Raw genomic sequence first — 19,828 nt, 5'->3', positions numbered from 1 at the left:
CACCGCCACCGCAACGCCACTGGCCTATACTGCAGTGCACTCACTGCACTGGTTGCTATTGTCGCTCGGCGTCTAGCAACCAGTGACATCACCTGAGTAGGAGAGCGAGGCCCCAGCACTCACTGCAGAGGCTTCTTCCTCCTCTGTTGCACACCAAGTGGAGTGTTGGCTCCACCTCCTCCCTCCAGCTACTCCAGGCCAGGCCAGCACAGTGATGTAAGGAGGGGGCTCTGTGGGGACCCTGATGTAAGGAGGGGGCCCTGATGTAAGGAAGGGACCCTCATGTGAGGAGGGGGCTCTCTGGGGACCCTGATGTGAGGGGGGGGCTCTCTGGGGACCCTGGTGTGAGGGGTTCTCTGGGGACCCTGATGTGAGGGGGGGCTCTCTGGGGACCCCGATGTAAGGAGGGGACCCTCTGGGGACTCTGATGTGAGGGGGGCTCTCTGGGGACCCTGATGTGAGAGGGGGGCTCTTTGGGGACCCTGATGTAAGGGGGGGTCTCTGGGGACCCTGATGTAATGAGGGGAGCTTTGGGGACCCTGTTTTAAGTGGGGGTGCTCTCTGGGGACCCTGATGTAAGAGGGGCTCTCTGGGGACCCTGATGTAATGAGGGGGGCTCTAGGGACCCATATGTAAGGGGGGCTCTCTGGGCACACTGATGTAAGGAGAGGGGGCTATCTGGGGATCCTGATGTAACAAGGAGGGTGCTGGGGTCCCTGATGTAAGGAGGGGGACTCTCTGGGGACCCTGATGTAAGGTGGGGGGCTCTCTGGGGAACCTGATGTAAGGTGGGGGGCTCTCTGGGGAACCTGATGTAAGGTGGGGGGCTCTCTGGGGAACCTGATGTAAGGAGGGGGCTCTCTAAGGACCCTGATGTAACAAGGAGCAACTCTGGGGACCCTGATGTAAGGAGGAGGGTTCTGGGGACCCTGATGTAATGAGGGGGGCTCTGGGGACCCTGATGTAATGAGGGGGGCTCTGGGGACCCTGATGTAATGAGGGGGGCTCTGGGGGCCCTGATGCATGGGAGGGTGGCTCAGGGGACCCTAATGTAAGGGGGGTGGCTCAGGGCACCTTAATGTAAAGGAGGTGGCTCTGGAGACCCTGGAGTAAGGGGGGAAGGTGACTCTGGGGACCCCGATGTAAGAGGGGGGGTAACTCTGGGGACATAAGGGGGAAGGGTCTTTGACGTAAGGGGGAGGACTCTGATAAAGAGGGGGATGGAGATTTATGATGTAAGGGGGGACATTCATGTAACCAAGGGGGCTTGTCCTGACTGCAGCACTCTATCGGTTGTTTTGTCTGGCTTCTGATAAACAGTCCTGCAGTATTCAGTCAGCACATGCAGCCAGTGACTGCAATGCTGATCAGTGTATTCTGACAGTGGGGTAATCCTGCTGTCAGAATATACTGACACAACAGGGAGGATTTCCCCATTCTCCTTGGAATGTGTGGATGGGGAAATTTATTCAGTTTATTTTGTTCAGCTGGCTGGCTGAATGAAAAATCCTGAACCATGCATGAGCAGCTTTACTCCTGGCCCCTGTACTCTATACATTACTCCTGACCCCTGCACTCTACACAGTATGTTTTACATTACATATCCCTGACCAAGGTGTTTATTGTCCCAACAGTTACAGGTTTTAATGAAGATCTTCTTTAAGGTAGGCTCAGTGATCAGTTTCTGTGTGAAGTAAAGCATATGTGATGGAAACATTTTATTTATTTATATGTGTCTATAAAACGGTTACCTGTGGCACAGTGCTTAGGAGTATTTTGTGGTACAAGGATTGTGATATGTGTGTGCAGTGTATACAGTGAGTAGGCACAGATTCTGTTTAATCACCCCCCCCCCCCCCTTTAAGCCCTTTTCACTTTTAGCTGGGAGAAGTACGGGGAAAGCTGGTTTGGCTGTACTTCTATGGATCACAGGAGTGCAGTTCGTTTTGCAATACAGTTCTGTAAGCAACAAATTATTTTCTGGCAGTGCCCCTCCCCGAGACTGGACTCTGGATCCGCCCTTGAGCAGAATGCAGGGATCACAGGTGTGTAACACAGAGCAGAATACACGGATAAGGAGTAACACAAAGCAAAATGTCGGGATCAGTCGTGTGTAACACAGAGCAAAATGCAGGGATCAGTAGTGTGTAACACAGAGTAGAATGCAGGGATCAGGAGTAACACAGAGCAGAATGTAGGGATCAGGAGTAACACAGAGCAGAATGCAGGGATCAGGAGTAACACACAGCAGAATGCAGGGATCAGGAGTAACACACAGCAGAATGTAGGGATCAGGAGTAACACACAGCAGAATGCAGGGATCAGGAGTAACACAGAGCAGAATGCAGGGATCAGGAGTAACACAGAGCAGAATGCAGGGATCAGGAGTAATACAGAGCAGAATGAAGGGATCAGGAGTAACACAGAGCAGAATGTAGGGATCAGGAGTAACACAGAGCAGAATGCAGGGATCAGGAGTAACACAGAGCAGAATGCAGGGATCAGGAGTAACACAGAGCAGAATGCAGGGATCAGGAGTAACACAGAGCAGAATGCAGGGATCAGGAGTAACACAGAGCAGAATGCAGGGATCAGGAGTAATACAGAGCAGAATGAAGGGATCAGGAGTAACACAGAGCAGAATGCAGGGATCAGGAGTAACACAGAGCAGAATGCAGGGATCAGGAGTAATACAGAGCAGAATGCAGGGATCAGGAGTAACACAGAGCAGAATGTAGGGATCAGGAGTAACACAGAGCAGAATGCAGGGATCAGGAGTAACACAGAGCAGAATGCAGGGATCAGGAGTAATAGAGAGCAGAATGCAGAGATCAGGAGTAATACAGAGCAGAATGCAGGGATCAGGAGTAATACAGAGCAGAATGCAGGGATCATGAGTAATACAGAGCAGAATGCATGGATCAGGAGTAATACAGAGCAGAATGCAGGGATCAGGAGAAACACAGAGCAGAATGAAGGGATCAGGAGTAACACAGAGCAGAATGCAGGGATCAGGAGTAACACAGAGCAGAAAGCAGGGATCAGGAGTAACACAGAGCAGAATGCAGGGATCAGGAGTAATACAGAGCAGAATGCAGGGATCAGGAGTAATACAGAGCAGAATGCAGGGATCAGGAGTAACACAGAGCAGAATGCAGGGATCAGGAGTAACACAGAGCAGAAAGCAGGGATCAGGAGTAACACAGAGCAGAATGCAGGGATCAGGAGTAATACAGAGCAGAATGAAGGGATCAGGAGTAACACAGAGCAGAATGCAGGGATCAGGAGTAACACAGAGCAGAAAGCAGGGATCAGGAGTAACACAGAGCAGAATGCAGGGATCAGGAGTAATACAGAGCAGAATGCAGGGATCAGGAGTAATACAGAGCAGAATGCAGGGATCAGGAGTAACACAGAGCAGAATGCAGGGATCAGGAGTAACACAGAGCAGAATGCAGGGATCAGGAGTAACACAGAATAGAATGCAGGGATCAGGAGTAACACAGAGCAGAATGCAGGGATCAGGAGTAACACAGAGCAGAATGCAGGGATCAGGAGTAACACAGAGCAGAATGCAGGGATCAGGAGTAATACAGAGCAGAATGCAGGGATCAGGAGAAATACAGAGCAGAATGCAGGGATCAGGAGTAACACACAGCAGAATGCAGGGATCAGGAGTAACACGCAGCAGAATGCAGGGATCAGGAGTAACACAGAGCAGAATGCAGGGATCAGGAGTAACACAGAGCAGAATGCAGGGATCAGGAGTAACACACAGCAGAATGCAGGGATCAGGAGTAACACAGAGCAGAATGCAGGGATCAGGAGTAACACACAGCAGAATGCAGGGATCAGGAGTAACACAGAGCAGAATGCAGGGATCAGAAGTAACACAGAGCAGAATGCAGGGATCAAGAGTAACACAGAGCAGAATGCAGGGATCAGGAGTAATAGAGAGCAGAATGCAGAGATCAGGAGTAATAGAGAGCAGAATGCAGAGATCAGGAGTAATACAGAGCAGAATGCAGGGATTGAGAGTGCAGGTACTTGCATGCCCCATACCGCAATAAAGAGCCGGTCTGTATTTTTATTCTCACATTAATTCTGCTTTAACCACTTGCCGACCGCCGCAAGTACATATACTGCGGCGGTAAGCCCCTCACAGGCAAAGTGACGTATGGGTACGTCACTAGCCTGTGAGGATCTGGGGAGCGAGCGTGCGCCGCCGGAGGCGCGCTCCCACGCGGTCACGGACCCCCCCACGCGTGTGACCGGCAGACCCAATGTCCGCCGGTCACTTGCGATCGTCGGGTGGAGAGGGAGAAAGGCAGGCGGCTGATGTAAACAAGCCGCCTGTCATTCTCCACTGTGTAGGAATAGTGATCATACAGTTCTACTATGTAGGATCGTTGATCACTGTTCCTACACCTCAAGCCACAGCCAATCACAGTTAGAATCACGCCCCTAGGGACACACATAGCCCCTCCCTCTCAAAAAAAGTTAACCCCTTCACTACCAGTGTCATTTTACAGTAACAGTGCATATGTATAGCACTGATTACTGTAGTAATGTCACTGGTAACCCCAAAAGTGTCAAAAATGTCAGTCAATGGTCCGATCTGTCCGCCGCAATGTCGCAGTCCCGCAAAAAAAAAAAAATCGCAGATCGTCGCCATTACACCTTAAAAAAGAAAAAAAAACAACAAAAATGACAAAAATCTTTCCCTTTGTTAGTAAACATGATAACTTTTGCACAAACCAATCAAAATACGCTTTTTGCGATTTTTTTTTTACCAAACATGTAGCATAAAACAAATTGGCCGAAAATGTTAAAAAATTTTGATTTTTACATTTTTTTTGGGGAATTTCATATAAAAAAAATGTGAAAAATATTGTTATTTTTGCAAAATTGACGCTCTTTTTTTGTTTATAGCGCATGATCAAAAAATCGCACAGGTGATCAAATCCTACCAAAAGAAAGCTCTGTTTGTGGGAAAAAAAGGACATCAAATTCGTTTAGGTACAGCGTCGCACGACCGCGCAATTGTCCATTAAAGTCATGCAGTGCCGAATCGCAAAATACCCCGTGGTCAGGAAGGGGGTAAAATCTTCCGGGGCTTAAGTAGTTAACTCTAGTGTTCCTTAGGTGATTCACATGAGCCTCTTAAATTCATGGAAAGCTGATACATTGTAACAGAGTAAAGTTACACACAAGGCAGAAGGAGCATACTTGTAAGAGCCTGCCGCCCGCTGACCATCACACCCATGGCCAGGCTGGAATACACAGCAGCTGCACATTGATTTCCACACACGCACACTGTCCCCATGCAGAGTGAGTTCGGGGCAGTAATATGATGAAATAAAGGAATAGGTGTCAGTCAGCACTATGGTAGCAGTGAGCTCTCCTCTCCTCCCTCAGAGAAGGAACCCTGAGATCAGAGTGACTCCGCCTCTCCACACACGTATTACAGGAACAATTTTTGGCGGAAAAATTTGAGCGGGAAGATAGATTACACGGCAGCACTTCATCTCCCACAATATAATGCCGGTAGCAGCAGAGGAGACGGCGTGTGTCCGCCCGGAGCAGGTATGGAGGGGGCTGTATGAGGCGATGTATACAGTGTACTCCGCACCTGGGTGACACCTTACCCGCCCGCCGGATTGCCTCCCCCACTCACCAACACACAGCGCCGAGCAGAGCGCGGGAACAGCCGGAGTTATCTTTTCTAGTTAACCAGGTCCAGCGGTGATTGGTTGCTGGGGATGTTTAATTTGAAGGAGGGGGATTAGCTGGGGGTATAGGGGGACCATTGGTGCAGGGGCTGTGTACTGTGAAGGGTGCTAGAGGTGACGGGACTGTGCATTGTAAAGGGGGGGGCCATTGGTGTGGGGGCTGTGTAATATACATGAGGGCCAGAGGTGTGGGGGCTGTGTAATGTGAAGAGGGGGTGCTGTGTAATATAAAGGGGGGTGTGGAGGCTGTGTAATGTAAAGGGAGCAGGGGTGTGGGGGTTGTGTAAGATAAAGGGGGGGGGGTGCAGGGGCTGTGTAATATAAAGGGGGGTGCGGAGGCTGTGTAATGTAAAGGGAGCAGAGGGGTGCAGGGGCTGTGTAATATAAAGGGGGGTGCAGGGGCTGTGTAATATAAAGTGGGGGCTGTGTAATATAAAGGGGGCATAGGTGCAGGGGGCTGTAATGTAAAGGGGGGGGATTCGGGGGCTGTGAAATTTAAATGGGGGGGTGGCTCACCGCTTGATATCAAGAAAAAAATTCAGGCTACCAAAAAGGATAGTGTAGCCCTACTCCCATGGGAGCTGCTTAAAGCGGATTCCCCTGTGTTACCCATAGCAACGACTTGTAAATTCTTAGTACTTTAACCACTTGCCGACCGCCCACAGTATATTTATGTCGGCAGTCAGCTCCTCACAGGCAAAGCGACGTAGGACTACGTCGCTAGCCTATGAGGCTCTAGGGGGCGAGTGCGCGCCGTCGGAGGCACGCTCCCGCCCCCACTCGCTCCTGCACATCCCCCGCTCGTGTGACCGGCAGACCCGATGTCCCCCGGTCACTCGCAATCGTCCGGTGCAGAGGGAGAAAGGCAGGCGGCTGATGTAAACAAAGCCGCCTGTCATTCTCTCCTGTGTAAGAACAGGGATCATACGGTCCTGCTTTGTAGGATCGTATGTCTCTGTTGTTACACCACTAGCCACATCCCTTTAGGCTTCTTTCACACAGCCGCTCCACTGCGGGACTTTTTTTTTTTTTCACAGAGCGGATGACATTTCTGTCATCCGCTCCGTGTGCCCGCATATCATCCCATCCGTTTGCGGATGATATGCGGACATAATGTAAGTCTATGGCATTGCGGATGACACCGCTGACATCCGATTTTCCTTCCTTTCCGTTTTTTACGAAAAAATAGGGTTCTGTTCCGTTCCAAAAAACGGAACAGAACTGAAAGGAGGAAAATCGGATGTCAGCGGATGGTATTCCGCTGACATCCGCAGTGCCATTCACTTACATTATGTCCGCAAATCATCCGCAAAAAAATAGGATGATTTGCGGACACACGGAGCGGCCGTGTGAAAGGACCCTTACAGTTAGAAGCATACCCCTCGATGTCTAATAAAGTTAACCCCTTTCCTGCCAGTGTCATTTTTACAGTAATAGTGCATATGTATAGCACTGATTACTGTAGTAATGCCGCTGGTACCCTCAAAAATGTCAGTCAAGGGTCCGATCTGTCCGCCGCAATGTTGCAGTCCCGCAAAAAAAAAATTGCAGATCGCCACCATTACTCGTAAAAAAACAACAAAAATGACAAAAATCTTTCCCTTAGCTAGTAAACGCAATAACTTTTGCGCAAACCAATCAAAATACGCTTATTGCGTTTTTTTTTTACCAAACATGTAGCAGAAAACAAATTGGCCTAAGGCCCCTTTCACACTAGTGCGACTTGTCCCGCGATTTTGGACCGCAAAATCGCATGACAAGTAGTTTTACATTATTTTCAATGAGCCCCATTCATATCAGTGCGACTTGAAGTCGCACCGACCTCAAAATAGTCCCTGCGCTACTTTGGCACGATTTTGAGGCCAAAGACATTCAAGCCCAGTCAAAGTCGCGGTAAATCGCGCGACTTTGAAGTAGCACTAGTGTGAAAGGGGCCTAAAATGTTAAAAAATTTAGATTTTTACATTTTTTTTGGGGGGGGGGGGGGAATTTCATATAAAAAATGTGAAAAATATTGTTATTTTTGCAAAATTTACGCTTTTTTTGTTTATAGTTCAAGAAGTAAAAATCGCACAGGTGATCAAATACCACCAAAAGAAAGCTCTGTTTGTGGGAAAAAAGGACGTCACATTTAGTTTAGGTACAGTTTCGCACGACCGCGCAATTGTCCGTTAAAGTCACGCAGTGCTGAATCGCAAAATAGGGCCTGGTCAGGAAGGGGGTAAAATCTTCCGGGGCTTAAGTGGTTAAATCCTTGGCTCAGTCAGTAAACAGTCCAGGGGGTTCGGTTTTTTGTATTTTTATTAGACCTTGGATGGGAGAAGGGACGAGTGGGATATTCCAACTTGGCAAACTATACACAATCTTGAGGACTTCTCTCTATGTTGAATGCGGTAATGGCGCTGCTTCACCCTGCCACTGAAGTAAAGTATTTGAAAGGCAAACTATTTGGTAGATTACTCTTTAGGGTTCTACTTGGCACCCCCTTTCTCACTGACTGTGCACTGACCTCACTGGAGTGGTCCCCTTCCTGGGCAGACCCCTGCTACTCACGCACACTGTTTTTTCCAGGTAGCTTTGCCTTCAGCTCCACTGTCAGTTTCCTCAGGACCTCTATAGCTCAGCTCCACACCTGGCTCACTAGGCCGACTGCCACTTTCCTTTCTGACAGGAGGAGAGACAGCGGTCACCCTGCCTCATGTGCTTTTATTCCCAATCCCATGATGCACCTCTCCAGGTGCTAACCCACTGGATGGTTACAAAAGCTTGTGCATTATTGGCCAGGTTTCCTCCACTGTCCAACAGGCCTCCCTTTTGGATGCAGTGGGGGCACTCCCTCAGACCAGATGAATACAGACTGAGCACAGAGAGCAGGCTCCCCCTGATAATCAGATGAGCAAACAATGCTTTTATCCTAGCACCTATCTAGGAGGGTGCTACAATAGTATATATCATGGGTGTCCAACCTTTTGGCTTCTCTGGGCCACATTGAGTGTAGAGAAATTTTCTCGGGCCGCATATAAAATATATACTATAGTTAAGGCATATAAGTAATAAAACGTCGCCGCGCCGCCCCCTCGCACTAATTTAACGCAACTAGAGGGTAATCAAATGAAATCAGTATACAGAGGTTTACTTCTTCTGAGAAATATTAAAGGAACAATCAATGTAGCCTCACCAGTGCCCATCACTGTGGGTCCTGCTGGCCTGTAGGTTCTGCTGGGTGCTGGCCATGGCCTTTGGGTCCTGCTGGCTGCTGGCCTGTAGGTTCTGCTGGGAGTTGGCCATAACCTGTGGGCCACAGGCCATGACCAGCTCCTAGCAGGACCCACAGGCCGTGGCCAGCAGGACCCCACAGGCCGTGGCCAGCAGGACCCCACAGGCCGTGGCCAGCAGGACCCACAGTGTTGAGAGCTATTTTGAGGTTGCTGGGTGCTGGCCTGTAGGTTCTGCTGGGAGGTGGCCATGGCTTGTGGGTCCTGCTGGCCACTGGTCTGTAGGTTCTGCTGGGTGCTGGCCATGGCCTTTGGGTCCTGCTGGCCTGTAGGTTCTGCTGGGAGTTGGCCATAACCTGTGGGCCACAGGCCATGACCAGCTCCTAGCAGGACCCACAGGCCGTGGCCAGCAGGACCCCACAGGCCATGACCAGCTCCTAGCAGGACCCCACAGGCCGTGGCCAGCAGGACCCCACAGGCCGTGGCCAGCAGGACCCCACAGGCCGTGGCCAGCAGGACCCCACAGGCCGTGGCCAGCAGGACCCCACAGGCCATGACCAGCTCCTAGCAGGACCCCACAGGCCGTGGCAGCAGGACCCACAGTGTTGAGGGCTATTTTGAGGTTGCTGGGTGGGCTGTGGGCTATTTTGAGGTTGCTGGGTAGGCACTGGGGCAGGATAAACAGGGGTTATATAGATGGGATGTGGGGGTCATATGGGGGTGTCAGGGTCTCACCTCAGAAATGGCAGCTGCCAACTCAGCAAGTCCCTGCATGGCCTCCTCCAGTCCTGGGGGTGGGGGATGCTCCTGTCCTGGGGTTAAGTAAAATTGCCAGTGCTCAGCCCCACAGCCTCAATCAATTCAAATGTGTCCTCCGTAGCGCGCCCTGCCTCTGCCTGCCTCAAAGATCTGGGAGTTGTAGTTTCCTGTCTGGCTGTGCTGCTCTCAAGTCTCCACCCACCGGGAGTTTGAGCACGGCCGTGGACTACAACTCCCAGAATGCATCCGCCCTGTCAGCTAGTTAGCGGCCGGACGCCGCGGCCGGTACATCGGCCGCTGCAGAAGCCACAAGAAGAAAAAAAAATCGTGAAGGCAGGAGACTGTCCGCGGCCAGTGGGCCGCATTTCCTGCGACTCCGGGCCGCAGGTTGGACATGCCTGGTATATATGGTAATATTACTGCTGCGCCTGGCAATTAATTAACCGCTTGCCGACTGCTCACAGTATATTTACTGCGGCAGTCAGCCCCTCACAGGCAGAGTGACGTAGGTCTACGTCGCTCGCCTGTGAGGCTCTGGGGAGCGAGCGCGCGCCCGCGGAGGCACGCTCCCGCGCGGTCACGGACCCCCCCGCGCGTGTGACCAGTGGACCCGATGTCCGCCGGTCACTCGGTGATCGGCGGGGGAGAAGGAGAATGTCAGGCAGCTTGTGTAAACAAGCCACCTGTCATTCTCCTCGCTGTAAAAACACTGATCACATGGATCTACTATGTAGATCCGTTGATCAGTGTCCTTACAGCTCAAGCCACAGCCAATCACAGTAGAAAGCACGCCCCTAGGGACACACACAGCCCCTCCCTCCCAAATAAAGTTAACCCCTTCACTACCAGTGTATTTTTACAGTAACAGTGCATATATTACTGATTACTGTAGAAATGTCACTGGTAACCCCAAAAATGTCAGTCAAGGGTCCGATCTGTCCGCCCCAATGTCGCAGTACCGCAAAAAAAATCGCAGATCGCCGCCATTACACTTTAAAAAAAAAAAACACCAAAAATGACAGAAATCTTTCCCTTTGTTAGTAAACGCGATAACTTTTGCGCAAACCAATCAAAATACGCTTTTTGCAATTTTTTTTTTTTTACCAAACATAGGTAGCATAAAACAAATTGGCCGAAAATTTAAAAAAATTTAATTTTTACATTTTTTTTTTTTTTTTGGGGAATTTCATATAAAAAAATGTGAAAAATATTGTTATTTTTGCAAAATGTACGCTCTTTTTTTGTTTATAGCGCAAAAAGTAAAAATCACACGGGTGATCAAATACCACCAAAAGAAAGCTCTGTTTGTGGGAAAAAAAGGACGCCAAATTCGTTTAGATACAGCGTCGCACGACCGCGCAATTGTCTGTTAAAGTCACGCAGTGCCGAATCGCAAAATACCCCCTGGTCGTTTAGCAGGAAAATCCTCCGGGGCGTAAGTGGTTAAAATATCAAATTTTAGCAGAAAAGCAGCTGCCGCAATATTGTGAAATAAACAGTAGATGGCAATATAAGAATGGTGCAGCGCTATTTAAATATCAACCAAACTCCACATCCAGAGAGAGTCTCATTGGAAAGAAAAGTGAGTGAGTATCTTCAATCCTTATGTGAGGACCACCACCGGCAGCCAATCACACAGCCTCTTCCCATGTAATGGAGACCCTCACTACAAAAGGTCTATACGAGCGGTACATTATACATCAGGCAAAGATGGCAAAAAAAACCTCTAAATGGTCCTCTCCGCAGGTAAACCATATGTGAAGACAAATAAGACACTCTTCATGGTGTAGAAGTAATAAACTGATTTATTATAATAAAAAGATTCACTCGCACATTAGTTGTGAAGCTCCAGCGTGTCTGAATATGTCAGTCCTGTGGTTCAAGCCAACAAAATGGCCGCCTTGTACCAGCGTCAGGACGTTCCAGACCATCCCCCCATGTTGTACGCTGATATTAGTGCAATGGCACTGAATATACCCCACACAAGTAAACGCTATACGCTCTCTACCAGGCACAGCAGGATCGATATGATGGAACCTCTCAGATCTTTCTGGCACCACCAATCCATAGGGCAGGGATCATCAAACTGCGGCCCTCCAGCTGTTGCAGAACTACACATCCCATGAGGCATTGTAAAACTTACATTCACAGACATGACAAGGCATGATGGGAATTGTAGTTCCTGAACAACTGGAGGGCCATAGTTTGAAGACCCCTGCCATAGGGTAATATAGTAACCATGTATCTTATCAAATTTTCACCTGTGATCATCTGGTCTTGGTGGAAGCTGCAGTTAGGAGGTTGTCTAAACACTCATTCATCATAATGACAGATTGGATATAAGAGGCAGAGGTGCAGGGGCTGTGTAATGTAAAGGGGGGGGGGGGGGGGGTTAGTGGTGCAGGGGCTGTGTAATGTAAAGGGGGGGGCGCAGTGGTGAAGGGGCTGTGTAATGTAAAGGGGGGGGCGCAGTGGTGCAGGGGCTGTGTAATATAAAGGGGGGGCGCAGTGGTGCAGGGGCTGTGTAATGTAAAGGGGGGGCGCAGTGGTGCAGGGGCTGTGTAATGTAAAGGGGGGGCGCAGTGGTGCAGGGGCTGTGTAATATAAAGGGGGGGCGCAGTGGTGCAGGGGCTGTGTAATGTAAAGGGGGGGCGCAGTGGTGAGGGGGCTGTGTAATGTAAAGGGGGGGTGCAGTGGTGAAGGTGCTGTGTAATGTAAAGGGGGGGGCGCAGTGATCAAGGGGCTGTGTAATGTAAAGGGGGGGGGCGCAGTGGTGAGGGGGCTGTGTAATGTAAAGGGGGGGTGCAGTGGTGAAGGTGCTGTGTAATGTAAAGGGGGGGCGCAGTGATCAAGGGGCTGTGTAATGTAAAGGGGGGGGCGCAGTGGTGAAGGGGCTGTGTAATGTAAAGGGGGGGCGCAGTGGTGAGGGGGCTGTGTAATGTAAAGGGGGGCGCAGTGGTGAGGGGTTTATGTAATGTAAAGGGGGGTGCAGTGGTGAAGGGGCTGTGTAATATAAAGGAGGGGGGGGCGCAGTGGTCAAGGGGCTGTGTAATGTAAAGGGGGGCGCAGTGGTGAGGGGGCTGTGTAATGTAAAGGGGGGGCGCAGTGGTGAGGGGGCTATGTAATGTAAAGGGGGGCGCAGTGGTGAGGGGGGCTATGTAATGTAAAGGGGGGCGCAGTGGTGAAGGGGCTGTGTAATGTAAAGGGGGGCGCAGTGGTCAAGGGGCTGTGTAATGTAAAGGGGGGGCGCAGTGGTGAGGGGGCTGTGTAATGTAAAGGGGGGGCGCAGTGGTCAAGGGGCTATGTAATGTAAAGGGGGGCGCAGTGGTCAAGGGGCTGTGTAATGTAAAGGGGGGGCGCAGTGGTGAGGGGGCTGTGTAATGTAAAGGGGGGGGCGCAGTGGTGAGGGGGCTGTGTAATGTAAAGGGGGGGCGCAGTGGTGAAGGGGCTGTGTAATATAAAGGGGGAGTGCAGGGGCTGTGTAATGTACAGGGTTCGTACGGTCATAAAAAACCTGGAAAAGTCATAGGATTTTAAAATGGCACTTTCCAGGCCTGGAAAAGTGTTGGAAAATTAACTTAACCCAAAAGTTTTGGAAAAGTCATGGACATTTTTTGTTGCATATACAGAAAAGAGAGAAAGGCGCCTCTCGGCGTAGCATGTAAAAAAATGTATTGACACATATTATTAATTAAGAAATTACATGGAGGTGTAAGCGTCTATCATAGCTCGGCGTCCTTCCGGGTCTGTGATGTTTCAGGAGCGGTTCACGCATGCTCCGAAACTGGTTACCGCCCCGCGCGTCATCGCGTTCGTGCGGCCCTCCAGTGAGGTATGCGCTTTACCGCTGCCTCAATCACACTGAGTCCCCTGATGGGTTCTGCCCTCTCCCGGCTGCTGGCCAGCCTGGGACGGAAACACCTCGGACCCGGAAGGACGCTGAGCTATGATAGACGCTTACACCTCCATGTCATTTCTTAATTATAATATGTGTCAATAAAATTATTTACATGCTACACTGAGTGGCGCCTTTCTCTCTTTTCTGCCTGTTCGTGGGACTGTTGCTTCAGCCTAACAAAGAGCTGCCCTCAATGTAAGCGCCGCATTTGTGCATCGGTGCCATCCATACCATTCTGGCTGCACCTTATCCATCATGACTGCCTGAACTGAAGCTTTTTCCCCAAGCAGGAGCGCTCATCAAATCTTTTTCTCTAAATATTTCATATTATACTGTACACTACAAAGCTTGTCATTTATTTTAGTAAAAATATGCTGGGTGTAACGTGGATTTTCTTCTTATTTACCATGTACAGTGCCTTGCGAAAGTATTCGGCCCCCTTGAACATTTTGACCTTTTGCCACATTTCAGGCTTCAAACATAAAGATATAAAACTATTTTTTTGTGAAGAATCAACAACAAGTGGGACACAATCATGAAGTGGAACGAAATTTATTGGATATTTCAAACTTTTTTAACAAATAAAAAACTGAAAAATTGGGCATGCAAAATTATTCAGCCCCCTTAAGTTAATACTTTGTAGCGCCACCTTTTGCTGCGATTACAGCTGTAAGTCGCTTGGGGTATGTCTCTATCAGTTTTGCACATCGAGAGACTGACATTTTTGCCCATTCCTCCTTGCAAAACAGCTCGAGCTCAGTGAGGTTGGATGGAGAGCGATTGTGTACAGCAGTTTTCAGTTCTTTCCACAGATTCTCGATTGGATTCAGGTCTGGACTTTGACTTGGCCATTCTAACACCTGGATAGGTTTATTTGTGAACCATTCCATTGTAGATTTTGCTTTATGTTTTGGATCATTGTCTTGTTGGAAGACAAATCTCCATCCCAGTCTCAGGTCTTTTGCAGACCCCATCAGGTTTTCTTCCAGAATGGTCCTGTATTTGGCTCCATCCATCTTCCCATCAATTTTAACCATCTTCCCTGTCCCTGCTGAAGAAAAGGAGGTGTTCCGTGAAAAAACCATACCCGTGAGAAAACCATACCCTCGTCACTTCCGGTGCTCCTACGGAGGGTATGGATTTCTCACGGTAGTTCCATTTGCGGCGCTTCGATTAAAACAGCTCCACTGCAACATACATCACCTCCGCTCCTTCCCCTGTCACTTCCCTGCTCTCAGGTAATAAATATAAAAGCGGATCACGGAGCCGCGATCGCCGTCATTTACCTCTCATACTCCCGCCGCCGCTTTTATATTTATTACCGGAGATGAGGGAAGTGACAGCGATAGGTGAGGAGATGATTTATGTTGCAGCCGAACTGTTTTAATGTACCCGCCGCAAGCATTAAATTTCACACAGTGCCGTGAGTTTTTCCTAACCTCTGAGCATGCGCACTTGTCAAATTCTTTGATTGTCAATTAGGTATCCGGGGCTCTGAGCATGCGCACTGCTGCGCTGCTCAGCTGTTTCCCACAGGAAGTGACGAGGGTATGGTTTCTTCACGGGGTATGGAATTCTAATGTTACACAGGCCCAAACCATGATGCTGCCACCACCATGTTTGACAGTGGGGATGGTGTGTTCAGGGTGATGAGCTGTGTTGCTTTTATGCCAAACATAACGTTTTGCATTGTTGCCAAAAAGTTCGATTTTGATTTCATCTGACCAGAGCACCTTCTTCCACATGTTTGGTGTGTCTTCCAGGTGGCTTGTGGCAAACTTTAAACAACACTTTTTATGGCTATCTTTAAGAAATGGCTTTCTTCTTGCCACTCTTCTATAAAGGCCAGATTTGTTCAGTATACGACTGATTGTTGTCCTATGGACCGAGTCTCCCACCTCAGCTGTAGATCTCTCATCCAGAGTGATTATGGGCCTCTTGGCTGCATCTCTGATCAGTCTTCTCCTTGTATGAGCTGAAAGTTTAGAGGGACGGCCAGGTCTTCGTAGATTTGCAGTGGTCTGATACTCCTTCCATTTCAATATTATCGCTTGCACAGTGCTCCTTGGGATGTTTAAAGCTTGGGAAATCTTTTTGTATCCAAATCCAGCTTTAAACTTCTCCACAACAGTATCTTGGACCTGCCTGGTGTGTTCCTTGTTCTTCATGATGCTCTCTGCGCTTTAAACGGACCTCTGAGACTATCACAGTGCAGGTGCATTTATACGGAGACTTGATTACACACAGGTGGATTCTATTTATCATCATTAGTCATTTAGGTCAACATTGGATCATTCAGAGATCCTCACTGAACTTCTGGAGAGAGTTTGCTGCACTGAAAGTAAAGGGGCTGAATAATTTTGCACGCCCAATTTTTCAGTTTATTTGTTAACAAAGTTTGAAATATCCAATAAATTTCGTTCCACTTCATGATTGTGTCCCACTTGTTGTTGATTCTTTTCAAAAAATTACGGTTTTATATCTTTATGTTTGAAGCCTAAAATGTGGCAAAAGTTCAAAGGGGCCGAATACTTTCACAAGCCACTGTATACATAGACATTTCATGAAACATTAGGTCATGAATATTTACTTGAAGTCCTGGAAAAGTCATGGAATTTTATTGGTAAAAATGTGTATGAACCCTGAATGTAAAGGGGGGCAGAGGTGCAGGGGCTGTGTAATGTATAAAGGGTGGGGGGGGGGGGGTGCAGAGGTGCAGGGGCTGTGTAATGTATAAGGGGGGGGCAGAGGTGCAGGGGCTGTGTAATGTAAAGGAGGGTTTTACCCCCCAATTATAGCTGCAGCCCTATAGATTTCTTTTAGGCTGGGTGTTTTTACTGTATTTTCTGATAGCGCAACAAAAGCCCTGCATGTTGCATCTTTGGCACACTTTCAGAAACTGGAGGAAAAAAAGTATTTGGGGACGGAGTGACACCATGTCTTATCGCACCAGGTGACACAAACTCTAGTTTTACCACTGGCTGTGTACATGTTCTTGATCTCTCTACATATCTTTCAGGAGCCCCCTCACCATGAACAGCCCCCCCCACATGACGAGGAGCAGTATTTGGATCAGATCCGACACATCCTCCACAGGGGGTACCGCAAGGAGGACCGGACCGGCACCGGGACCCTATCTGTGTTCGGCATGCAAGCTAGATACAGCCTGAGAGGTGAGAAAGGGGGACTGCAACTCCCAGGAATTCATTAGCATTCATTCAGATAATCAGAACAGCTGCATGACAGTGATCTGTATTTTAATACATTCACTGAAGGCAAAGAAGGGAGTGTGGGAGAACCCTCCTGGTGTCATACTGAGTGGACAATAATGAATGAAACCGATGTGGTGAATGCCACCTGGATGTGCCAGTTGTTGAGGATAGAAGGGCAGGGCCAGATTTACAACTCGGGAGCCTAAAGGGAGAGAATTTGGAGGCACACCAACTCCCCCACCCCCAGGTAGGACTAAATTGACAACATTTCAGTAAAAAACACACTAAAGTGAATTTTTGGACACCCAAAACCACATTTTTGGTGACCTATAAAAGACAGAGGTGCACCGAGTAAATGGATACCCAACATTTCAAACCTTAAATTTGTGTGCACCTGTGAAATGGTGACAAACTTTTTTTTTTTGTTACATTGGGGATAAAAAGTGATAATTTATAGGTGACAAGTTCTCTTCAATGAGACACGCAGAGTCTGGACAGGTAGGATACCATTGAGCTGCTTCTGCAGGCAAAACATTAAAATCCTCTAGAAGCACTGTGGTTTTTTTTTTTTTTTTTTTCTCGAACTCCAGAAGTTTTTACCCTCTTTATGACCAGGCCATTTTTTGCAGTTCGGCACTGCATTATTTTAACTGGCGATGGTGCAGTCATGCAATGTTGTGCTCAAACGAAATTTATATCCTCCCGCCCACAAATAGAGCTTTCTTTTAATGGTATTTGATAACCTCTGGGTTTTTATTTTTTGTGATATAAACGGAAAAAGACCCAAAGTTTAAAAAAAAAAAAAAATACTTTTTACTAACTTCAAATATCCCATCCTCTCCCTGAAGTGCCAGTCCTTATCCCAGGATGACCCACAAGAGGAAAGATACGGTACAGCCAAAGAAACTCCAGAACTTCTTTCCACCGGCAGCCCGTAGCACTGGCTAAGATGGCGGTGGATCTATAGCTTCCTCTGGCGGCTCCCTCTCCACTTCAAGTCCAGGCTCACAAGACGGCTCTGTTCAGTCATCAGCTGATGCCTCCACACTGCTCTCTCGCAGCCCGGCGAAGTCTAAACCCCTCTTGACAGCTGACATACATCACAATAAGGTGAACACGTTTTTTAGGATTCCATGGAGGACACCAGGGAACTAGCAGACACCATTAACGCTTTCGCCACCACCAACCAGCCCATTTCTGAATCCAAATGTTATGTTGGTCTCCCTCCGCAGCTCACTTCATGCTAATGTGATGGAATGCATGAGTAATTTTAAAGCTGAAGTAGGGGAGCTGGGAGGGAGGATTGACCATGTTAAAAAGAAAATTGGAGAATTTGCCACCTCATACAATTCCCTGGTGGATTCACACAATGACCAATATGATGAAATACATGGATCAGAGCCAAAGTAGCTGACTTATGAAGATGGGTCACATAGGAATAATATTAAAATTAGAGGAATTCCTGAGGCCATACAACCTGCGCAACTACAATACGCACGCAACCTCGTGAGATTTTCTTCCCTCAGTACCTGAATCAGACCTGGCAGTTGATCTAATCCACCGACTACCCAAGCCGTCCCACCTTCCAGACAACATACCCAGAAATGTACTGATGCGACTACATTTTTACAAACGAAAGAGAACAGTTTATGGTGGCTTTCCGCAGGATTTCACAACCCCCTGAAAAATACTCTAATATTCAACTATACGCCGACTTATCGCAATACACCATGCAAAAGTGCAAATCCTTACTACCTGTGATGAAAGCATTACGCAACCATATTGTGTACCGCTGGTGTCAACCTTCAAAGTTACCCATCACTTGTGATGGTATTACTTCAGTGATTACAAATCTAGATGAAGGCCTCAAGTTGCTCAGCTAATGGGATATATTGCCTGAACGAGAGCTCCACCTCCGCTAAGCTAAACATCCAAGACACTTGGTAAAAATACATAATACTTAAAACGTCTTGCCCATACAATGCCTATCCACATACCAGATTCCTGTAGTGCTATGGAGCCTATGGTGCAAAAATTTCCCCTCCTGAGAAATGGGCAGTAACTCTGTCACCAGATTCATGTTGGAATCTACTTTTTTACCATGTTGGTTATTTACACGATGAATGACTCTTACTTTTCTTTGCCATTTTTTTCCTTTTCTTATTTTTTATTGATCTGACCTGCTTGAGTTTGAAAGCACCCCCCAAGAAGACCTGCCTACCCATCCTAACGTCAACTTTCAAATCTTTGGGATCGATCTTCTCCGGATTCGCCACAGTCTTTCTAAGGTACGGTCATCAGCCATACTCGCTTATTACCTATGGTTCTGTATCCTTCAATGTTCATGGCTTAAATCATCCGGCCAAAAGGGCATTGATATGGCAGGATTACCTTCATATGGATATATTATGCATACAAGAGACTCACTTCTCAACCTCCAATACTCCCCGCTTTTACCACAAACAATTTCCTCACACCTTCATGGCGTCTGCTACCATGAAACAAAAGGGTGCCCCCATCGCTATAAAATTTTCTGTCGCCTTCACTCTTCAGAAGATACAGACTAATCCAGAAGGAAGATATATAATCCTCCTAGAAGAGTTCAACATCAAACCTTACACAATGCACCTAACTCCCACCAGCTGCGATTCCTGTAAAATCCACTCAATTAGGAAAGGTGCATTAGTTATATGTGGAGATTTCAACCTCTCAGGGGATTACAAAATGGACACCACCTCTAAATTCAAGCGTCCCCTTCCAATGCTACAACCCTTACTTCATGCTGAGGACACTTATGATGTGTGGAGGTGTCAACATTTGGATGAACGGGACTACACATTCCACTTAACCAGACACCACTCGTACTCCCGCATTGACTTGATACGAGTGGATAGGTTGCTTTTGCTTTTGTGTCCTCCTTATCATTCATAACAACATGTTTCAATAGCTTTGAGCATGTTGCACTGATTGATGAACCTTCTATGTCACTTATCATAAAGATAATTTACTTTT

At 48.1% G+C, this 19,828-nt stretch overlaps 1 protein-coding gene across 1 annotated transcript in view; it reads left to right on the top strand.

The window, feature by feature from the left end:
• Positions 1–5,541: 5,541 nt before the first annotated feature.
• Positions 5,542–19,828, top strand: part of TYMS (thymidylate synthetase) — a gene marked incomplete at its 5' end in the record, with an annotated part of 33,980 nt that continues 19,693 nt past the window's right edge. Inside the window, 2 exons of the mRNA XM_082259324.1 lie at positions 5,542–5,586; positions 16,624–16,777. Coding sequence (XP_082115450.1) covers positions 5,542–5,586; positions 16,624–16,777 — 199 coding nt within the window. The remainder of the gene's footprint in view (positions 5,587–16,623; positions 16,778–19,828) is intronic.

This window comes from Pelophylax lessonae (assembly GCF_965119305.1).
Source record: "Pelophylax lessonae genome assembly, chromosome: 5".
NCBI lineage: Eukaryota > Metazoa > Chordata > Amphibia > Anura > Ranidae > Pelophylax > Pelophylax lessonae.
The sequence above is the reverse complement of the archived record's forward strand: the minus strand, read 5'-3'. Positions and strand labels throughout refer to the sequence as shown.